Consider the following 23288-nt stretch of genomic DNA (forward strand, 5'->3'; position numbering starts at 1 on the left):
TTATATTATTTGGCTTGTACAGTATTATATGTTTTGTCCGCTGGCTCCTGATGTGGTATGTTATTCAGTTTATCAACTAACACAAGATTATGTTAACTAGAAAGATGCTCTGAAGACTAACAGCAGCATTCTGACTGTGTAGCCATCAGATAATATAACATTTCTTTTTTTCTAATTATCACTTTTTTATTCAGTAAGGTATTTTTGTCTCTGAGTAAACAATACTAAATTCCAGCAACATCATAGATATCATTTCATGACATTTTGAACAGGTGAGCAGAGATTTTAGCCCCATTCCATTTGCACAAATCTTTATATTTTGAGAAATATAAATGCAGAGTTTAAACCAATAAGATCTTTTAGTCAGACACATATATGTAAGCTGTTAAATTACCTCCAGTTACCCATTTGTTGAGCCAAAAATGTGTTTAACATTTTCCAGAGCAAGCATCCATGCTTGATTTAAAGACATTAATGGGTAGAGAATCCACCACTTCCTTTACTTTGTCCCTGTGATTAAGCATGCCCACTGTTAAAAATGTATGCCTTCTTATGAATTCGAATTTGTCTGGATTCAGCAACCATAGGTTCTTGTTATATCTTTCTCCAGTAGATTAAAGAGCTCTTTAATCACTACTATTTTCTCTCCATGAGGGTACTTTCACACACTAATCAATCCACTGCTCAATCTCTTTTTTGATAAGTGAAACCCATTAAATGAGCTTTTTAAGGCTCCCAATATATGGCATTTTCTCTTCCCTTTGTGTAATTCTTGTGAGTCTTTTCTGTACCCTCTCCAATTTTTCAGTGTCCTTTATAAATTATACATATCAGAACTGTATGGGGTATTCTAGAGACAGTTTCACCAATTCAGCACATCGAGGTAAAACCGTCTCAAAAGTTATGCTTGCTACTCCTGTCTTATACATCAAAGAATCCCATTAACTCTTTTTGCCACATACAAATACACCATTTGGTTTAATCTTGGCATATGTCCAGGACAAGTATCACAGGCATTGGCTCCTCAGGGAATTGCAGGTCAGAATTATGACCCATTGTTTGAGGACAGCGAGTTAGCTCTTTGGAAAGGACTGTTATATTGTTCTGCTTTTAGGTCAACCTTTTTTCCTCCCTCAGAAAGAGCACTAAAATTTACAGTCAACATATATGCAGGGTCAGCCTATATTCAGAACAACATGGCATTATGATGCAGATTAGGTTATTCTGCCTAGCAGCTGAAAGGACTCCAAAAGCTGATCCTTAAGGCAGCCGTATACAGTCACAAATGAAATAAGATGATACTCACTCAAAGTAGGTCTTTGCTGGGCCAAGCCTGGGCCAATCAGGCTGGGTCAGGATGTCTGCACAAAGGGACATAGCCCAACTGCTCCTGCATATGGTAGTCACAGACAAGCGTGGAGGCTGTATGATATGATGGGGCTGGCCTTGGTACTGAGCCTCCAGGGTTGCTGCTCAGTGGTAGACTGCTAGGTGCTAGTCTGGCACTGTTGTGTCATGCTAGCCTGGTGCATGCTGGTGAATGAGTGGACAGCAAGCAAGTCCAGCTAGTGGCAGGGCAGGGATAGCTAGAGGTGGAGGAGAGCCCACCCAGATCTGACAGTGGAGAAGCCCCCACAGGAACAGAAGCAATGCAGTGGAGAGGGGAAGCACATTTGGGAGAAGGAGGCTTTCACTCCCAAAGGCAGGTGAGCCTGCAGGCCAGGCTGAATTCATTCTGCCAACACTGAGAGAAAACACAGCCTCCATGCACACATTTTCCTTTTTTACCATCAATGCCCTCATCTCGGTAGTGCTGCCCTTTGCTACAATTAGCTTTTGGACTACAGACTTTCTCTCAAACTTTTAAACTTTGCAGCAGAAGGCGTGAGAGAGAACTCTAAAGGGCCTGTTCCCCCTTTGTCAACAAACTCATCTGAATACCCCATACACAACTGCTCAGGCTTTGTGGTCTGCTGCATTCATTGCCAGTCTTTGATTTCCCTTCTTTTTAGGGTTTTCAGATAGGTTTTGATCAGTTTTAAGTTTTAATTTCTTCATTCTGCAACAATTTCCTCAAAACTGTGCATCTTGGAGGTTGGGCAATCCAAACCAGGGCTGTGAGGCAAAACCTGACTGTCTGAGAGGCTCAAACTAATGTATTGTCATGTAATTTTAAGTTGAAGGCACTATGGTGAGCCTTGGGTACACTTATTGGTGATACAGGAGATCCTGTTTAAACACATAGTGTTTTTAGAGCATTTAAACCTTTGGTTCTTTCCTTAGTTATTTCACTGTCTGATAGGATTTCATGAGAACTGTAGCAGTTCAAGGTCTTTTTCTGTAGTTATCTTGTTAGAGTTGGGGGAAAAAACTTTATTTTCCCCCTCTAAAACTGAACCTAAAACTACGTGGTCAACTTGTAATTGAAACTGTGTAGAATCCTGAATAATCTCTCATATCATACACAACGTTTCAAGCAGGAGGCATATTGATCTCAACATGACCTTAGAGATATCATTCCAAAAAGAGCACTCACGAACTTAGAGATATCACTATATTTGTGGACATTTTGATGCGTAACTAGTATAGCAGGCTTTGCATTTTTTTTGTGTGGAACATATGTGTTTTGTAAGCATTGCAAAGTGAACTCAGAGAAACAGTCAGAGGAATACTGGCTTCATTTCATACAGCCATTCCTTTGGAATGCAATGGAGATGTGATTTCAGACGTCATGTGTTGAGTGTATAATTGATATTTCAGCGATAAACCATGTTGTATGTATAGATGCATGTAACATGTATAGATTATATAATATCTAGATATTATATAATATCTAGATATTACATAATATATGTAGATATTATCCATATACCTATATAGATATAATATATTTATATTAATACTCTGTGTGTGTGTGTGTGTATATATTTGTGTGTATGTATGTACGCGTACACACATACGGTTCTGTACTGTCAATCCTTTCAAGAAAGGTAAGCTGATAACTAAGCACAAGTTTAGTTTTGTATATCAAATTTGTCATTTCTTCTAAAATGGTTGATATTTTAAGGTTTATCTATCTTTCAAAGTACATTCAGGCCAGCCTTTCCAGTCATAGATGCCTGAAGTCAGACTTGTTAGAAATATCAGTCAAAACTCTTCATTTCCTGCTGTTCATGTGAATAAATAATCTGACAATTCATCTTAAGCGTTCTCATATTTAATAAACTTTTTGACAGTATCAGGCTGCACCTGTTTATCAGCCATCATATCTTGTAGAAGATTTCACCCTTTATTAAGGTGTATGAAGTAGTTTCTAGCCTATTTGACTGGTCATTTGAAAATCCATTTCTGGTATAGGGAAACCATTGGTGGCATTGATCTGAAGTACTTAGCGCATAGCACACATAGCAAAGGCATTGCAGGGCCATATATTCACTTTGCTGGTCCTCAGCTATAGTAATAGCCCCTGGGCAGCTACACAAGAACAACTTTTTATACACCTCCTCGCTAAAACACATGCAGGCATGCACCCCCATCCCCTATTCTCTTGCCTCTAACACAGCTCATATAGTGTGGGGAATCTTACTTTTAGTATACATAAAAGGAGAAAAGTAAATGATAAAAACAACTCACTTTTACTTGCAGGAAAATGCAGTGAGCAAAATGGGCCACTATTCAAAGAAGATGTATTTCTATCAGTTCTATCCTATAACTTAGGACAGCACTGAATTTAGCTAGCTCTGTGAAGTCCAGATAATGACCTTTCAAAATACATATTAACTTATTTCACATTTAAAAAATAGCAACCTTTTAAACCTTAGCCAGTAAAATACAACCTTACTCTCCTGTGTGAGAGAGTCATTTTGTAAAAAGGAAGGAAGAAAAAAAAATGATAAAACCTACCATCACATTCTAGTATAATAGAATAATAAAGCTCTCAATCTTACCACATGTAGAAACTAGGTTAGTTATTAGTTGACTATACATTACAGTCAGGCTGCAAAAATCATAAGCTGCCAAAATACTAAGTTTGAAATTAAACAATATTCTTCATAAACCCACATCACTCATGTAAAAGGAGAATGTCCTAATCATCAAACTGTAGACTGCTCTGGCCTTAAGGGTACTCTAAATACCCCCTTTTAGAAACTATTCTACTTAGAAGAAGATAGTTTAAGGTTCACTGCGCCAGGTAGAAGATGACCAGGGCAGAACAAGACTGGAAGACTTCCCTTGAAAGAGGGGAGAAAAAGGTTAATATAATTTACTAGGAGAAGGACAGTATGAAAGAACATTATAAATGGGTACAAAAAAATGAAGATGAAGTGGTACCCTCATTTTTCTTTTTCTCATAAGAGAATAATGAAGTGGTATTCAAGGAAACTGGATGGCAGCAGAACTAATGCTAATAAAAATAGTTTTATTTGTAGTATGCTGCATTAAACTATGAAACGAACTGCTACAACTTATTGAGGCCACAATCTCAGCAGAATGCAAGCAGGTAGACATTCATATGAATGGAAGCTTCACCATAGTTAAGATTTTTTTAAAATCTCAAAGTAGAGTTAGACTCTTCCTCACTTAGGGCATAATTCAGTCTCAGATTAATAGCATGAGGAAAAAAGCTTTCTTTATAGTAGATTATTCCATAATTGTCCATTTTGTAGTTACTTCCAGCTTAATTGGAGACATCTCTCAGCAACAGAAGTTATGGGCACTAATCTTTTCTGAAAAGGCATTTTCAGAAAATTGTGCATCCTTAAATTGTGATTGCATAGGAAATAATGCAAAAAGTCCTCATAGGTGAGTGACATTTAATAAACTTGCTCCCGTGCAAGGAAATACATACAATACACCAGACAAACCATCTAAACAATGAGAAATATACAGTGGAAGGGTGTTAGAATGGCCATGTGCATTAGTGGAAAGCAATTCTCATTCATATTGCCACCACGCTGGGAGAAATCTGCAGAGTATGGGATAGTAATTAGCTTTGCTTGAATTGAATAGAACCTGTACTGTGGTTGTAACACCTGTATCCCATTGGGAGCATATTTGCAGGTGGATGTGAAGCATGTTACAGACAAGTTAGGAGCAAAATATGGTGAGCATGTAGAAATTTTTTAAGACAGGAGCTTATAGGCATGAATTGAATGTGCCCCTACCCCATGTGGCAGCAGACAGAAGTCATAGCCATGCCAGTTCACACATTTTTTCCCCCTCACAAACAATCTTATTCTGCTTTGGTAGAACATAAAGAGCTTGATTTATTAAAGCTTATTCATGAGACAGCAAACCGTTTGTAAAACAGCTGCAATTCACAGCTTTTGCTTTTATTACATTAGATTTTCAAGGCTATAACATGCAATTATGTATATATTAAAACTAAAGATATCCTTCTTAACTCAATGAAAAAAAATCCTAAGGATTTAATTTGTAATATATTCAAACTTGCCGGTAGTAATTAGCACTGTAAAGTAATTCAGGCTTGGGAACACATGTCAGTACAAAGAATAGGAGTATCAGTATCTCAGGGGAACCAGAGATTTGAGCCTGTCTAGTCACTGAAGTAGTTGGTGTGCTTGTCCTAATTTTTTGTCACTAATCACAATAAAAATAATAATAGAAATATATTATGCATTGCTCATTTTGAAGCCTCAAAATATGCAAAAGGACCAGATAAGCTTACCAGGTTTTAGGCTTCTTAGACATGTTATAATGGTGCCATGGGATCTTGTCCCCAGTGCAAATAACCACTCACGTGTGCATAGCAGGAGGTGCAGTTTTGGGGTTAGGGATCAGATCCAAATTTTACCATTACTATTTGCCAGTGCAGAGGGAACCCAGGATCTTAATCGTAGCCTCCCTCTGCAGTGGCAAATAGGGCTGGGCAGATAATTAGGTGATTGTCTGCTCTGGTCCTGCTCTGGTCTCAAAGCACCCCCTCTGAGGTCGTGGGACTGACAGTCACTGAATTGTCAGCTGTGGCCCTAAGAGTTGAACCAGCCCTGGTGCAGTTTGGGCTTGGGCTGACAATTAGCTGATTGTAGGCCCTTAGCAAACAGTCCCAGATCTGGTTTACGTGGAGATGTCTAAGCAGACAATCAGCTGATTGTCAAAATCCCACACCAGGCAACTCTGGGAGCACATTTGTGTTTAGTTGTGAAGTGTAAAGCCCCTCTTGGGGCTCCTCTTGCTGGGAGATTTGGCTCTCCTACACCCAGCAGTCCAGCCAGGCTGGTGGGGTTTAAGGTACTTGTAGGAGACCTGCCCTTTCCAGCCTCCACCCAGAACCAACAATCAGTTGATTGTCATTCTGGGACCATTCCAGACTCTGGTGTGGCCTTAGTCCATGGACCAACAAGCAATTGGCTGTTGGCTCCTGCCATATTAAATTTAAGGCACCATACAAATCTGCCATAAAAATATTCTCCATTGTATGTGTAACATTTTTATAGCTCTTTTCCTATTTATGGCAATTTAAATTGGGTGCAAGTGTAGCACCCTGCTCATTTATGCTACAATTGACATTCTAATTACCACATGTAATGAACATGTAATTAATTACCAAATGTAATTAGTAATTAATGGGGGCCTTTTCTCAGGTCAGATGAGCAAAGCATTAGCATTACCGAAGAGATCAATGCATGCATTTAGAATTTTGATGATCCTTAAACACTAAGAATCAGATGTTGAAATGGTCTAGTAGCTCAAATTAAGCTTTATTGTGTGCTTAAATAGCAATTTTGTTTTGTTTAATATCTATCTGTAAATTTTTAGACATTATATAAGCATGGAATACAATACAATTTTTCTGTCACCTGCTGCATGAATGACCCTGCTAGATATTTTGGTAAGGCTGTAGAAAATGATCAATATGATGAAGTATCAGAAGTGGGGAAGATTTAGACGTAAAACCTTTCCCAGAAGAATGTAGATTCAGGTAAACCAAAACATGGTAATAATCGGCATGACATTCATTCACTGATTTGTTTCAATCAAAAAGCAGAAAACAAAAACAGAAACAACCCCCTTCATAATGTTTCATGTTCTTTAAATAAATTTTGTTTTGTGTTTCAAAATAGTTCTTGATATCCAAATTTTCTTCAGTTGTGTAAAGTTTTAAAGTGTTCACAATGTGAATACAGCTTTTCAGCTTAATAGAAAGATAATTTATTTTAGGACCCAAAATGAATTTTTATTATTTTTGCAGCACTTCAGGTGAACTGAAAAAAATAGTTTTTTGCCTATCAATACTTAGCAGCAATTTCAGATATTATCACGGGGGACATAAAAAAACTGTTTATTATTTGAGCAAATGTACTTCACAGAATGGACCCAGAGAAACATTTTATATACCTGATAACTTTGTATATCTTTTCTGTTCATGTATATTGGCGTGATGTTGAAAGTTCTTTAGCAAAGTTGAAATTAATGTTAGGACATGATTTATTTTGGTGCTTGCCATAGGGTTAAGATAGGTTTAGGAAATATTCAGAAGTTACTGAGTCACTGCTGAACTTCTTTGAAAGTGATGTTTCTAACTCTAATTTATTCCTCTGAACTAAATTCACATTGATGTCATTAGTGACTAACATTGTGGTCATGTTTGCTCTACACTATTCTGTTCTAAAGAAAACAAATACATTTTAGTCAAAATTAAGGTCCCAGAGTATTTTCTTCTAAATTGTAACAGACCTTGTACTATAAATAGATATTTTAAAACTTTTATATTTTGACTGATTTTATTTTAGTTGCTGAGTTGTTTATTGTAGCTGTCATTGAAAATACTTAGAAGCTAATATATATTCTCTTTGCGGTCATGAATAGCAAACATGGCATTTGCATGTAACCTAAATAAAATTATCATTATGTAGAAACAGGCTCTATTTTTCTAATAGAAAATTATTTAAAAGCACTGTTGATTTGATTTTTGTCCTAGTCTATTGAGTTTGTCTTCAAAAGGAAAAAAGGAAAACGGTTCAGCAAGAAGGTCATGGAACAATAAACTGATGAATTCTATTTCTGTCTCTGACACTATGGTCTCTCAAGAACGTCCACTTAAGTACTGCAATACCTAAAACACCTACATAAATAGGAGATGAGAGATACAGATTTAATCTGTCCAGGTGAGGTGGGCCTGTAATCCAAGCCTCCCACTTCCTTCTGTTGCTAAGCCCATGAACAAAAGCTGGTCAGAAGCAGTAGCATCACCATTGTCCTATATTCAACTGCACGTGTGCTGTCAGCACCAAACACTTGTGCAATGTGGTCTATCCCTCTCTAAGGAATCAAGGACTTAGGTGTATGATGACTGCAAGACATTTGGGTAAGAACAGAGCCCCAGAAGCCTCAGAAAGGCAAATGGGTCTGGGTTGTTTTTGTTAGGGTTACCATATTTCCAATTTCAAAAAAGAGGACACCCATGGGAGGAAGGGGTGGGGGTATATGATTTTGGTGGCTAGTGTCCCTGCTCCTCATTCCCAAAATACAGCCCCCCTCAGCCCTGCTACTGCCCCTCATTCCTGACCCACAGTACCCTGCCCCCAAGACCATGCTGGTGCCCCTCACTCCCAACTCACAGCCCCCCTTTCCTTGCTGATACCCCTCCTGACCCACAGCCTCCTGCCCTCCCAGCTCTGCTACCCACACAGCTCCCTGCTGCCCCCAAAAAATGGTCCCCCACCCCCTCCCCCCGCCTCTCTGTCGTGCTGCAGCCCCAGTGCCAGCAGGCACAAAGACACAGAGACTTACCTGCCTGCAGCTCCCGGGGCCCATGTGCAGGCCACATGATGGCCTGGCTTCCAATCATCTTTCCTTGCTGCCCCCAGCCCCAAGCACCTCATTGCTGGGACAAGCCAGGAAGTTCCGGTAAAACAGAAGCAGAGCAAAATCCCGGACATTTGCTGATATTTTCAAAAACTGCGCCAACAAAGTTGGGAGGACCCAAAAAGAGGACATATCCAGGAAGACCTGGACATATGGTAACCCTATTTTTGTGTAGTAAGCAGCTTAATGGCAGTTAGATCTTTTTAGGCCAAAATGGAGGCACGTCATAAATTTAGGTGCCTGAGCAGTGTTGTGGCTGCTGAGCACAGTCAATTAGGATTCCTCTTTGTGATGCAGACAGCCAAATTCCCCTTAAGTCCTGTTGAAGAGCCTTTGAGGTTGATTAGGATTGGGCCCTTAAATGTTTAATGATGATTATTGTACTGATTCTGGTAAATAAAAATGAGGCAAAGAGACTGTCCAGAAGTCATACAGTGAGTTACTTGCATTGTCAGAGATTTTATCAACTGGTTCTATGTATCAAAGCTACTTCTTACACTACTTCCTTCCTAGAATCTGTATCCTACACGTAATTCTTACCCAATCCTACTCCTACACTTTAGATTAGTGATATGAAAACTCAAGGGTAACAATACTGGATATTTAGAAATACTAAAACATGAAAGACTGGGTATTAATGCATGCTTTGTCTTGTATAATAGTAAGTATAATGACATGCAGGGTCTGTGATTTGATTTAACAAGGCATTAAAATATATTTTGCCAAATAAACTTGATTGCTCTTATATTAGAACAAATTTACATGTGAAAAAGCTATGTTAAGAGAACCATGTAAAGATTCCAAAGTCAAGCACTCTATAGTTGGTAAATTTGTGGTTTTTATTCATTGTTTCATTGTATGTGTATTATGAGAAAGTCTTTAATTACATCATACTATGTTTTTCACAGACCCTCTGTCTCATTCAGTGCACAAGCTAAATTCAGCTTAGGGAATGAGCATCTGTTCAGTATTTTTTCTCTTCCTCATTCTGCGGTGTGTGGTCTGTTCATTTCATAGTGAACATTGTTACTACAGCTCTGCTCTGAATACAGAAATACTAATTTCCTTGTGAGCTTGTCCACAGTTCTCATCATTATAGTATCCTAGGCCCACATCCAGAAGGCATAGCTATCCAAAACAAGACAAAGGTGAATTTTAGTTGCCCATGTCCAAATTATGATCCAGAAATCCCTTACTCAGGCACCACCACCTTGCCTCCCAGTTTTTGATGTGAAAGTTCAATAGGTGACTAAAGTTCTGTTCAAACCTAGGATTGCCCAGCTTCATAACTGCCTAATATGCACCTACCCAAGGATCAGTGGGATACAAATTAGAGGCCGCATCCTTGAATCCCCTCCCGAACCTTGTTTGGTAAGAGTGCCCTGAGCAAGCCTAGCATATACAAGTAGGGCTGACCCTCTCACAAAGTACAGTCATTGTTGCTTTTTATTTATTTATTATTAGCATTATGTGCCACTGTTTCCCAAGCAGGGCTCAGGACAGCTTACAGTAAAAAACGAAACAAAACTCTTAAACACAGGTAAAATACTAAATAAGGTGTGTGTGTGTGTGTGTGTATATCAAAACCTTCCCAAACAATATTCCCTTACTTAACCTTTCTTGCTAAAAGCCAGCCTAAATAAAAAGATTTTACAGCACTTCCAGAAGATGTCCAGGCTTCAGCTGTCCTGGCCCACAAGGGGGAGGAAGTTTCTGAGCAGAGGGACCAGTACCAAGAAAGACCTCCCCATGGTTTTGTTGGGAGAACTTGGCACACAGATAGTACTGGCAGTTTGCTGCTCTTAGAAAATGACAGGTATGACACCACCTCCTTCTTCAACGTAAAAGAAAGCAATGAGCTCTACTTAATTTGTTGCAAGAAGACTTTTGGGTACCTACACTCAGAACAGTATTCTGGCTTCCAAGTGGTGGAGACGACTTCTGGCAGCCATGAGTCAGGTCAAGGGCACAGTGAGTGCCCAGAGTGGGCCAAGTCTGGGATATCCATTTGGTTTACCTCCACTCAGTGTTTAGCACATCACTGTGCTCCCCAGTTCCTGTGGCCAGAGGCAGCACAAGGTTTCCCCCATTGTTGCAAAGTCTCCTCTGAAGAATGGGAAGGGGAGCAGAATTCGACTAGATGCACTCACCCCCCCAGATACACTGATCAGTATGGTGCTGCTCTGCCTAGTTCCTATAGCCAGGCAGCAGCACAGAGCTTGGCACCCCCTCATAATTGGCACCTGGAGTAGATGTTTGCCTTACCCTGCCCTAGTTATGTGGTGTCAAAATGGGATACCAAAATGATTTGGGTGCCAAAACCGTGAAGAGGGGCAAGATTTTAGGGAAACCCTGTGGATAAATATCATTTTCTATATTCTGGTTCTCAGCAGCTTCTCACATGCTGAATTAGGAGCTGCTTTTTGGAATGCCTGACTAGAGCATATATATGTAGTTACTGTTGTTTATTAAGTCTAATCCTTTTTTCTGTTCCTAAATATTCTGTGAAGAGATTATAATTTCTGTGAATGCATTTAGTGTTAGGACATATTGCCAAGTGTTTTATGTTAAACCAATTTAGACTTTGTAGCTCTAGTAAACTCTTTCTTGCAACTCTTCCTATAAAGATGCACATTTTAAATTCATGCTGACTCATTTGGATATATTGGATACTTTCTCTTCCCTGAGTGGAGGAGCTAATTTTTTTAATCAAGTTTTCAGTTTGAGTACTTTCATTTACAGATGTGAAACTCACTTTTTCAAAATACTGGGCAACATTCATTTTTATTTTTCTGATTGGATGAATATGCCTGCCAGCAAATTTGTTTGGTAGGATACTTGCTGAAAATGAAGGGAGAAAATATGAACACACTCAAAGCTTGGGGCACACTCAGACACAATGGTGATGGGCCTTGTAGAGAAATCCTAGATAAAAAGTGAGGGAAATTCATTTAACATTTCAAAGAAACGTTAGCACTTTTTTGCTTTGCGTTATTCTCTCAAGGACTCAGTTCTGTAACAAGTGGCCCAGTGAGCTCAGCGGGAATGCTCAACATACAAAGAGTATGCCAAATCAAGGCACAAAGAAGGAAGCAAATCATTTAAAATTGAAGAAAGGTGATAAGTAAGACTAACTAGTTGAAATTGAGGAGGAGGAAAATTAGGCTGACTATTAGGGGAAAACTTCCTGCAGTGAACTCTATTAGGCTGCTGAATGGACTTTTCGAAGTTTTGTTATCTAAGGTTTTTAAAACTAGTGTGCTCAAAACCTCAGCAACCCAGAATTTGCAAGGCAATGCAGGTGCTTTCAGAGTATTTTACTTCTTTGATTTTGTGGTTCCATAACATTCTGCCATTTATTTATAAATCACTTTTTCCTTCTGAATTGAAAATATGTATGCAAGTTACAGAAATGTATTATTAATATGCTTTGTGTACTGTAGACAAGTAATATTCTAGACAAGTTCTACACCATTATTGTTTCAAGCCTTTGTTAGATTCTTGTTTCGCTTAAAGCATAGCTTTGTACCATATCCATAAATTACTGTACCATGCATTGAATTTCTTTCAGTGGGTTCTCCTTTTGATGGAGCATTCTAATACTGCGCAAATAAAATATAATATAATTTAGTAGTTGAAAATCTATGGTTTTTTAAACTATATTAAACATTTGAGGGTTTTTTGGAAAGGATTGATTATGGAAAGTCTGTGGGAAGCTTGTAATGCCATGAAAATTGGGCTTCACGTTCAGGAACTGTATCACTCTTGTGTTTCATTTACCAGACCATATAGGGGCTAATTAGTATTGGCTCTAAAAGGAAGGGACTAACAGCCTTCCTTCAGTGCCAGTGCAGAAATCATTTGGCTGGTGTCTCTTCTGTCAATCTTTGGGAAAGGAGGTAGAATTAAAGCCTAACCTCAATGCTTACTCAGTCTTTGAAATACATTATTTAAGCATAAGTCATTTTACACTAAATGTATTTGTAGTCATCATTAAACTTATGCTTAAAAATTAATGCTATTTAGAAAGGGATCTCTTTCTCTACTAAAGCTTGTCTTCTTGTTCTTGGTCTAATCTGTTGCAGAAGGCTGCTGCTTCTTTTTCTCCTGCTGAAACAGTTATGGTGTCACAGTTCAATGAGTATGATAATACCTTACAGTGTATAGCCAAGAAATGGACAGGTTAAAGTAATATTATTGGGTAATTTAGATGCTAAATAAAACATACCTCGAAATCTGAATCTTATCCTCCTGTTTATGCATGATTAGTTCTAAATGATGATTAGTTTTGAAGAGGTTTTTTATAATTGTATCTCTTTCTACAGACCACACACACTTATAAACACAAAAGGGCCAAGTGCAGTGCCTAACATATATGCTCAGTTTATTTTTTCTTGAGAATGATATTAAGAATGGCAATTTTTTTTGGGGGGGGAGGGGGGGGAGTGAGGGTCTTACTATCCAGAGCTGTTTGCATCCATCTGATATCAAATATATTGGTGTTGGACTGAGATCATAGCTTATAATGTTAATTATGATTGTTTCCCTGCTGCTACAGTGTTTTTTGTTTACTTCATTCACATGTTATCTCTTGTAATCTAAGGCCCAGATCCACAAAGGTGCGCACCTTATTCCCATTTTGTTACCTAATTCCCACTGAAATCAATGGTAGTTATATATAGGAGTCAGGCATCTAAGTGGCCGATCTGTGTCTCAGCTCTTTACGACAAGGAATCTTATTTCAGTATAGGAGTGAGTATAATACAAAGGTTGATTCTCCCATTATTAAATGTGTGTGGGATAAAGTTTTCTTGCCCTGCAAAAATGTCAAAATTTATTCTGTTCCTCACTGGAACAAAACCCAAACTTTTTAGAATTTCTCAGGGAAAATGAGAAGATGAGAACTCCCTACCTGCCCTAAAGGAGTTAGTAGTCCAGTGGTCAAATGGGAATGGGTGACCCAAGTTCAAGTTCTTCTTCTACCATCCACCCCATATCCCTCTTAAATACCACCAGCAACTTCCTCTCCTAGGGTGTGTATCTCCCAGTGTTATCAGGTGGAGTTGTTCCACTTTGCATAAATAATTCACTGGAAGAGAGAACTGAAACAGATTATTTCATTCCCACAGAAGGGCCTTAATGTCTGGGCTACAGTGGGTGCACCTGCATGTGCTGTTAATTTGCAGTAGGCTTACTATGAAATAAATACTGTGCAGTAAGCCTTACCAGGAACATGTCTACAGAGAGCTCCCCTGTCCCAGTACTGATTGGCTCCCAGCTCCTGGGGGAAGTCGGGGAGGTGAGCAGCACCAGGACCAGAGACAGAGAACTCCATGTCCCCTGTGGCCCCCTGCTGTCTAGGCTGACTGGGAGCAAATTTGCTCCCTGTCAGCATCTAAACAAATGTTACTGCACAGTATCAACAGGTATTTACAGGTAGTAGCTAACTGTGCAGTAGCCTAATTTACTGCAAAGTAAATGTGTGCATGTGTAGATAGTGATGCTTTACTGTACAGTAGATTAGTCTAGTACGCAGTAAAGTCTTGTGTAGATGCAAGCAGTTAGTCACCATCAGTGCCAGTTGCACTTAATTATTCATACAAATTGCAATGGCATTAACAGGAACAACTGATATAAAGACAGTTGCAAGCTGAGATGAGTATCCTAACCTAGTGGACTGTTACCGGGGGAGTTTCTCTATTTGCGGTTGACTTGAAATTCCTACCTAAAGCTGGGTGCTCTTTGCAGATTAAAGGTTTGATAAAACTGATGCATTGCTGGAGGGAAAAAAAAACCTTTTTTATGAATCAGCTTTTTTTTAATGAAAGAGTGTTTAGTTGAAAAGTTCCTGACCATTTCCATTAGCTTCAGCCTTGACAGTGAGAGTTGGATCTTTTTAGTTGTCAGTAGAGGCTTATATTGTTGAAATCAGACAGCTTGGGTTCATTCCCCATTGGCAAAGACCCACCCGGAGATACAGTGTTACATGTACAGCATTAGGATAGTGTAGCCTCAGTCTCTGTTGAAGGCCTTTCCTGATTTTTGAATGTGCCTAACTCCAAGCATGAGTTTCAGGCTGTGAATCCTGAAATAGCCCCTAAAAAGGCTGGGGTTAAGACACTCCCTCTCTTCAGTGTTTCCTCTTGGCTGACAGGCAGTTTCCCATTCATCATGCTGACTGTTGTAAACTCTATTGTGAGGTGCCTAACACTCCCCATGCCTAATGCAGGACTTCTGGATTATATTTGGCAATCCAGGCATCTATAATTGAAGTGCTGAACCAGAACAGTACAACTTTTAAGTGCCTTTGCTAATCTATTAATAACACAAGAAAACAAAGGAGGCATAGAAAGAAACATATCATTTATTTTATTATAACACAATAACTCTTTTAATGGGCAAATATCAGTTTGAGACCTTGTTTCCTGCTTCATTCAAGGCTGGGAAACTCTATTCATTATTTGTTACTGGTTTGTAAAGTCCCAGTATCTAGGAGTGCACTCAGGACCACTCCAAGTCCATGTCCATCCTTTAGGGAGGAGTTTTGTCTTACTTCCATGAAGTAACCTCTTGCTATGCCACAAACTCTAGCTTGTTGTTCTATCCCAATGCCAGCATCTCACTTCCTGTTGCCACTTCAGCATCACCATCTCACAGGATCTTGTCACTTCTGGGTGACAGTGCTAGATCTGGATCTTCAAGGCTCTACCCTACCATGGTGATAACAACTCTGATGGTGCTAGGTGGGGGCATCTCAGCACCCAGGCATCGTCTCACATGGCAATATCAGATCCAAATCTTAAAGCTCCACCATTACTTTAAGTAGTTTCAGGTTTACCATTACATTGTGGAAAGAGTTTAGTAACTTACAGAACCTGCAAGCTAGACCTTAGGACCACATAAACTGAGGTTTTCTATTCTTCCAGTACTCAGTCCAGAACACAAAAGGATGAGGAGAACCACACTTACTTCAGGGTAGAGTTGCAAGGAAAGTAGGACTTCAGGTGGATACATTCTACTCCTTACCTCTACTCAAAGAGTCTGGAAAACTTTCCACTTTAAATAAAACTTCCCACTTTGAAAGTGAAACCTTCAAAATCTATAACCCATAGTTTTGGTCATTTAAATCTTATCCACTTAGTATCATATTCAGAGCTGAAAGCTCTTCCAACTTAACCCAGCCCTGTACTGACAATCCAAGAGGCTACATGATTGCACTTCTGACCATGATTCATCCTTGTGCAGCAGCAGCAATGACTCTGTCGTTAAGGTTGCAGCTAATTTTTCAGCATAGATTTGGTTTTTTCCTATCCTTTAATTTTGCCAGAACTAAATCATTCTACCTGGAGCTTCTTATGTAAGGTTTGCTGTGCTTAGAGGAAAATAATGTGGGACAGACTTGGTGACAGTAAGGGATGGTGTTTGTGAGATGTGTCAGTTTGAGTGATTACAGGTTTTTCTAACTTCCTTTTTAACTTGGTATCCTAGAGCTGTCTTATTCTATAAGCTTATTCTATTCTGATTCAGTTGCTCTCATCAATGTGTTTTTGATGTAGCTTCTTTATAATTTTTTGACCTTTAAAGAACCCTGCCAAGTTTGACTTTGGACCTCTGTTTGTCAGAGTTTATGAATTCTATTGGGTAGAGCAATACAAGTCAGTGAGGGCAGATAGATTCACTAGGGGCTGAATAACCTGTGAGTTTATGAATTGTATAACATCAGGATGAGTTACTGAAATAAGGTTATCTTTGGCCCAGCAACACTTGCAGGTTACCCAGGCCTGTTGGAGGTTACCCAGTTATGCTATGATGAAAGTTTAAGACCTATGTTGCTTAGTTGTTGACAGGAATCAGAGAGGTTAAGTAGTGGTGGTATGACTGACATGCTATAAGCAGAAAAGAACTTCAAAATGTAGACAAAAGTAAAATGGTAGGAGTGAAATGTGGTGAACTAGAGAGAAGAAAGTAAAGTAAAACTGTCTCTGGGAAGGTGGGAGGTGTCATCCATCACATTTATGCATACGCGACTGGTAGAAGGGGAATGGGGGAACTCGTGCCCCACCCCCCGACAGAGCTGTCCCCTACTGCTGCCACCACGGCTGCTCACCAACTTGTCCTCGCTGCTGCCGGCTTCTGTGGGTGCTCACCAGCCCCATCACTGCTGCCACCACCAGTGGCTTCTGCGGGTGCTCTCTAGTCCTGTCCCCACCGCTGCTGCTGCTGCTGCTGCTGGCTTCTGCAGGTGCTTGCCAGCCCCAGTGCCGCTGGGTTTTGTGGGTGCTCGCCAGCCCTGTCCCCACCACCAAACCCACTTCTGGTTTTTTCAGGTGCCCCCTCCACCTAGAATCAGGAGGAACCAGTCGCCCATGCATTTATGCATTATCCATCTTTATAGGCACTACACACTCCCACAGCTTTTTGGTTGTCAAATGTTTTCTTTTCTGAACTACTAGTATTAGAATGACACGGAGAGTGTTCCTGCTAGTATTTGTCAATGACAAATTTATAAACAGAACACTTTATTATTACTATAAAGTTTGAAAAGGTCCAAAGCCACTCTGTTTGAAGGCAAGCAGACAAACAATAAAGCATTAATGCCATAGAATGATTAAATGTAGATTCTATAACTTTTTCACCCCCTTATTAACAGCAGCTTTTCTCTATTAGTATTCAATGGCATATTATGGTTAGGGCACTCTCTTAGAAAGAGCCCAGGTCTCCTATTTCCTGGGAAAGCACTGTAGCTACTAATCTGTTATAGGAATTGGGAGTCAGCACTTCGTTATGAGTTTCTTAGGAAAAGCAGCTGCAACTGCTGTATTCAAAAGACCAGTTATAGCTACCACAGTGAAAAATATAGGCTTCCTCTGAGATGAAATTTTTGCTAGAAGACAATCTGCACCCTCAGCAGGACCATCTGTTTTCAGAATGGCTGCAAGGGCCATGCTCATTGGCTGCAAAATTGACTGGGTCTAATATATAAGACCAGGCCTTTCATTTGGGCCTTGGCCATTCAACACTTCACAACCCACAGCAGCAGTCTATTCCCCTTTGGCCTGGCTTCTGGCACTGCCTGGACAGAGATCTTGCTTATTGACTAGACCTTTGACTTGCACCCTGGTTCTGACCCTTTTGTATAGCCTTGGCCCCTAGTCTGGATCCTCCCCTAGTAGGTACCAGTCTACTCCAGCACTCCTCAAGATTGCCTGTGACCCAGTTGCTAAATTCTGTGAGATGATTGTGGTGGCAATCAACCTACAGGCTACCTCAAAGATCCAGGATGCACAAAAGAGGGGAAGGGGACCAATAGGAAATTTCAAAATATGACAACAGCGGGAAAAAATCCCCAGTGTGTGAGGTGTTTTCAGGGGCTTTGGGCTATTTAGCAATAGTATTAGTGGTGTGTGCATAGTTGTTTTATTCTGTTCTCTCATGTCAAACCCATTAGTTGAGCACTGTCTGTTAGTAACTTGTTCTGTGATCCTCCATGACCTAGTCATTATCCCCTGCCACCAATCCCTCAGATTCTTCTCATGTTTCTGATTATTAGCAGAAAATGTTAAATGCAAGTCAAATTTTACAAGTAAAGGAGCAAAATAGAAGTTCAGTATCAAATCCCATAGTTTTCATTGCAAGAGGTTGGTAATATACTGCATGAAGTACATTATTTGGTGGTAATATGGAGCAACCAGACCTAAAAAGACATTCTTAATTGAAGATTATCACCATCATAACTTAAATTACCAGTGATATCAGAAAACTAAATTATATGAATACCGAGGATGAATTCTTGGTCCTACTCAAATTAATGGCAACACTCCCATGGTCTTAGCAGAGCCAGTATTTCATGCAAAGAGTATGTAAAACTTTTTTTTGCTAATAAAGAAATGATTGCCAATCATGTGGAAATGAATTACTCTGTATTTTTTAGATTCGTGATTTTGTTTTTATATTTGCACATAGCTAGTTTTATGATCAAAAAGATATAGTTTCCAATGTCACTTGTATAGATGTGGTACAGCAAAGTATGCAAGTAGTACAGACATTCCCAAACCAGTGGTCCATCTGCATCAGAATCATGTTTCTGACTGCAACCTATGTAGTGTGCTTCTGAGGAAAGTACAAGAAGCTATGTTGTAGACATCTGCGAAATAAGTGTCATATTAAGGATAGTCCTTCCTAGCCACATCAATGATTGTTTAACGTGGAACTGAAATTATCTTTTTTGACTCTGGATTCATGTACAATTACTGCTTGTATCTGAAATAAAATAGTACCTAGAAGACCCAACTGAGAATGAGGTCCCATTGTTTTGGTTTATAAGCATAAAGTAAGCAACAAATAGTACCTAAAAGACTTTACAGTTTATAAATAGATGAAGGGTTGGTGAAAGGAAGTATTATTGTCCCCATTTTTTACCAGTGGGGATGTGGACCACAAAGAGGCTAAATTATGCCTAAAGAAATATGTATCATTGATAAAGATTGAGCCCTGGTCATATAATTGCTGCAAAACTACTTTCTTTTCACATTAATAAGATAAAGGTCTGGTACTTGTTTGAATCTTATTAAACTGTTAATGTCAAAATTATTTTGTGTCAATAAGTTCCACAAATTTTATTATGCATTATTCAAAGAAAGTGTTTCCTTTTCTCAATTTTGAATCAGTTGCTATTCAATTTAATTAAAAGTTCCTTTGTTCTTATATTAGGAGAGAGGGAGGCGTCCTTTGGCCTTCTCATTAGCCTTTGATTTAATAGATTATTTTATATGCTTATATCCTGTTTCTTTATTAATTTATTCTCTGAATAAATTTGTGGTGCCTTTCTGTACAGAGGTCTTATGTATCAAATCATGTTGTTAACAATCTTTTGAACTCTTATTTAAGCCTGTTTTATCTTTCTTGGGAAAAGTGAGCAGAATTGAACACAGTTCAGTCATAATCAAGGTCCCATATTCTTTTCATTGGATGGACAGAGTTTCTTAGGAATTGTACGTGTTGGGTTTTCCATTCTGATCAGGCTGCTGTTGTTGATACTGCTAATGTTGCTACTTTTCTTTCCTATTGAAGCTTCTTTATGTTCTGGAATTTGGTTTAAACCAGCAACGAAAAAGCTTTCAACAAACCATTTTTAATGTAGGTTAGTTCTAAGAAACAAAAAGAGAGGATTGTTTGATTGCAGTAATAACTAGTTAATTTGTCAAAAACAATGGACTTTGGGAATTAGTAATTTCGGAACAATGGTGTTTGGTCAGGTATCTGGGAGATGTTATAAAGTCTAGAGACTGTGGGATGTGTGTATAGTAGGAACAAATAAAGAGGTCATTAATTATGTCTATATATGAAAGAATTCTGTTAGTTTAAGTGAAATCTGAAATAGCCCAGCAATTGCTTTTTACAGGTCATTTTGCAGTGTTGCAATATGGAATCAAATCCTGTCTGCCACTCATGGTAAGCCAATAGCGTAACACTGTACAAATTCAATGCTGTGGACATATTTCATTTAGCTGAAAGATATAGTGTAATGTATTTTATGTAGCTGCAGAATTACACATAGATGGTCTTCTCTTCATCCATCATGTTAACAATGATTGAAAATCCATAATCAAAAAGTATTTTAATAGTTCACTGTCAGAGTAGGAGAACATATCAAGTATGGTCCTGTTGAAGTCAGGTATTATTCAAAATTGTCATTAAAGACTTGCATAAAAATTGCAGATGACACCACACTGCAAACCCTTTGGAGAACAGGATTAAAATTCAAAATTATCTTGGTAAGTGGCAGAAAAGATTCATAATCAATAAGATTAAATTAACTAAAGACAAGTACAGTATTCTATACTGTGGGAGAAACAAGTGAATACTTAAATACAAAATGGGGAATACTTGACAAAGAATCAGTACTGGAGAAAAAGATATGTGGATTGTAGTGGATCACAAACTGAATATGCATCAACTGTGGGATACTGTTGCAAAAAAACAATCTCTTTCAATACATTAACAGGAGTGTCATATGTAAGTAAAGGAAAAGAAATATTCTTATCTACTGGTGAGGTCTCAGCTTGGAGTACAGTTTAAGAAAGAGGAGAGAGTCCAGATGTGAGCAACAAGAGTGATAAAAGTTTAAAAATCATGGCTCGCAAGGAAAAGTTGAAAGAATTGGGGCTTTTTAGTCTTGAAAAAGGAAAACTAATAGGGGTGAATAGGAAGAATTATAATTGTTTTTAAGTTTGTGAAAGGTTATCAGAAAGAGTATGGTGATCAATTGCTTTCCATGTCTGCTGGAAGTAGAGCAAGAAGCAATTGGCCTAAGTTGTTGTATGGGAAAATGAGGTTGGATAGTAGGTAATTTTTTCTAACACTAAGAATAATTGTAGATTGGAACAGACTACATAGGAAGATTATGGGATCACAATCACTCAAAGCTTTTAAGAACAAGCTAGACAAACATCCATCATGGATGTTTAATCCTGCATCAGAGGAAGAGGATGAAATATCTGGCTTCTTGAAATTAATTCTAGAACTTCATTTGCGTGTCTTCTTTGCGTGTTTTGCTTTTTCAACCATGAGCTGACTCAGGTCATGAAAAAAAACAATGACCTTCAGAGCAAGTGTGAACTGTGTGTTAAATATATAGTAGCAATTAAATTGTCTATGGCATATATTTACTATCACCAACTGAACAGACCCTCCCCTTTTCTTCCTCCAACAGTCTCCAATCGCCCACAGCTACCCAGACATGGAAACTGGACCCCTGTTGCTAAACAACATGAAGGCTGATACCCCAGAGGATTCATTATGTACAGACGATTTCCAAACACAAACTGAGCCAGTGGACTTATCAATAAACAAAGCCAGGTCATCCCCTACAGCAGCTTCATCTTCACCAGTTTCCATGACAGCATCAGCTTCCTCTCCTTCTTCTACTTCAACTTCATCTAGTCGGCCAGCTTCATCCCCTACAGTAATAACATCAGTATCTTCAGCGGCATCTGTACCATCAGTATTAACTTCAGGTCCTCTCGTGGCCCCTGCATCTAGTGTTAGTAGCCAGCAGTTTTTGCACATAATCCATCCAGTACCACCCTCAAGCCCCATGAACTTACAGTCCAACAAAATGAGTCATGTGCACCGTATTCCAGTTGTGGTGCAGTCGGTACCTGTTGTCTACACAGCTGTGAGATCACCTGGGAATATGAACAATACCATAGTAGTACCACTGTTGGAGGATGGGAGAAGTCATGTCAAAGGTAAGAGCTTTTCTATGTCAAGCTTCTGTGGCATCAGTGTAATATAGGCAGCATACAAAAACATTGTAATGCTAATTGCTTTATAAAACTTCATTTGATTAAATTTATTTTGTCCAAAGTTTATAAAAAGCTTCAATCTAGAAAACAACCATATTCACCCTGGTTCAATTTTACTGGTGTCAGTAGGAAAATGAGTATGAAAGAACTGAAGACTTGTGAGAGTCAAGGGTGAGAGCAAGATATATTAGGAACTGGGAAAGCAGAAATGGGCAGAGGTGATTATATGATATCTTGAATGGAAGAAGACTATACTAAAAATAGATGTGCCTAGAAAGTATGGATTGGTGCTTTGTGTGACAGATATTAGCTGCCATGGGGGAAACAAAAGGGAGAGACTGGCAGAGGCTAATTTCAAAGATTTGTTGAATTTGGATGATTAGAGCATGGGCAAATCTACCCCAAATCTGACATGTTGCTTGAAGATGAAGCAGAAGGTATTAATACATAACCTTACTTATAGGCCTTATAAGAGCGCATCGAATTTAATGGTATGTTTCATACTATCCCTTGTATGCCTTCTTGCTTAATTAAGAGATCCTTTTAGCCAAAAGGTTTTTTTTCCTTTGACACACTTGTAACATTGTAATATACAATAACTGTATATTTTTACATTTCACTATTATGCTGGGCTTTTATGCTTTTTAATAGCATAATTTTGTTCATAAATTATTCCCTTATTCCCCCTGTGCAAAAAGGACACTTATTTTATGCGTTCAGAATACAGAACACTGAACCCATAGTGAATCTGGTTTCTGTTTCAAGCCTGGAAATTGATGATGTTTTAAGACATTTTATTACACTTCATGAAATTACATTGTTTTAGAGCACTTTGCCATTACTTAAAACATGACAAATGAAACCAGTCTAGTGCACACTGATAAACAAATCTTCTTGATTTGTTGTTTAGTTTCATATTTTGTACTGGGACTGAGCTACACCTGATTTTCAGATCAGACAAAAAATATATATCTGATGTTCATAGATATTAACTTTCTGAAAAGGGATGGTGAGTAGATGCATTATCTGTAGGCAGCACTCTCTTGAGTTCATGAAAATGGAAACTCGCTACCGCCTTTTCATCAGAAGCTAGTGTGCTGTAGCAATTTCCACCCACCAACTTGAGATGCAGAGATGCTGAGCTATGCTGAC

At 38.8% G+C, this 23288-nt stretch overlaps 1 protein-coding gene across 9 annotated transcripts in view; it reads left to right on the forward strand.

Moving 5' to 3' along the window:
- The window catches only part of KLF12 (KLF transcription factor 12), a 373566-nt gene that overhangs the window by 216248 nt on the left and 134030 nt on the right, over positions 1-23288 (forward strand). For all 9 annotated transcript variants that reach the window (XM_090024336.1, XM_090024346.1, XM_090024327.1 and 6 more), the window contains one exon: positions 21542-22079. In XM_090024336.1, coding sequence (XP_089880462.1) covers positions 21542-22079 — 538 coding nt within the window. The remainder of the gene's footprint in view (positions 1-21541; positions 22080-23288) is intronic.

This window comes from Crocodylus siamensis, chromosome 1, assembly GCF_052110815.1.
Source record: "Crocodylus siamensis isolate JL-2025a chromosome 1, ASM5211081v1, whole genome shotgun sequence".
Taxonomy (NCBI): domain Eukaryota; kingdom Metazoa; phylum Chordata; order Crocodylia; family Crocodylidae; genus Crocodylus; species Crocodylus siamensis.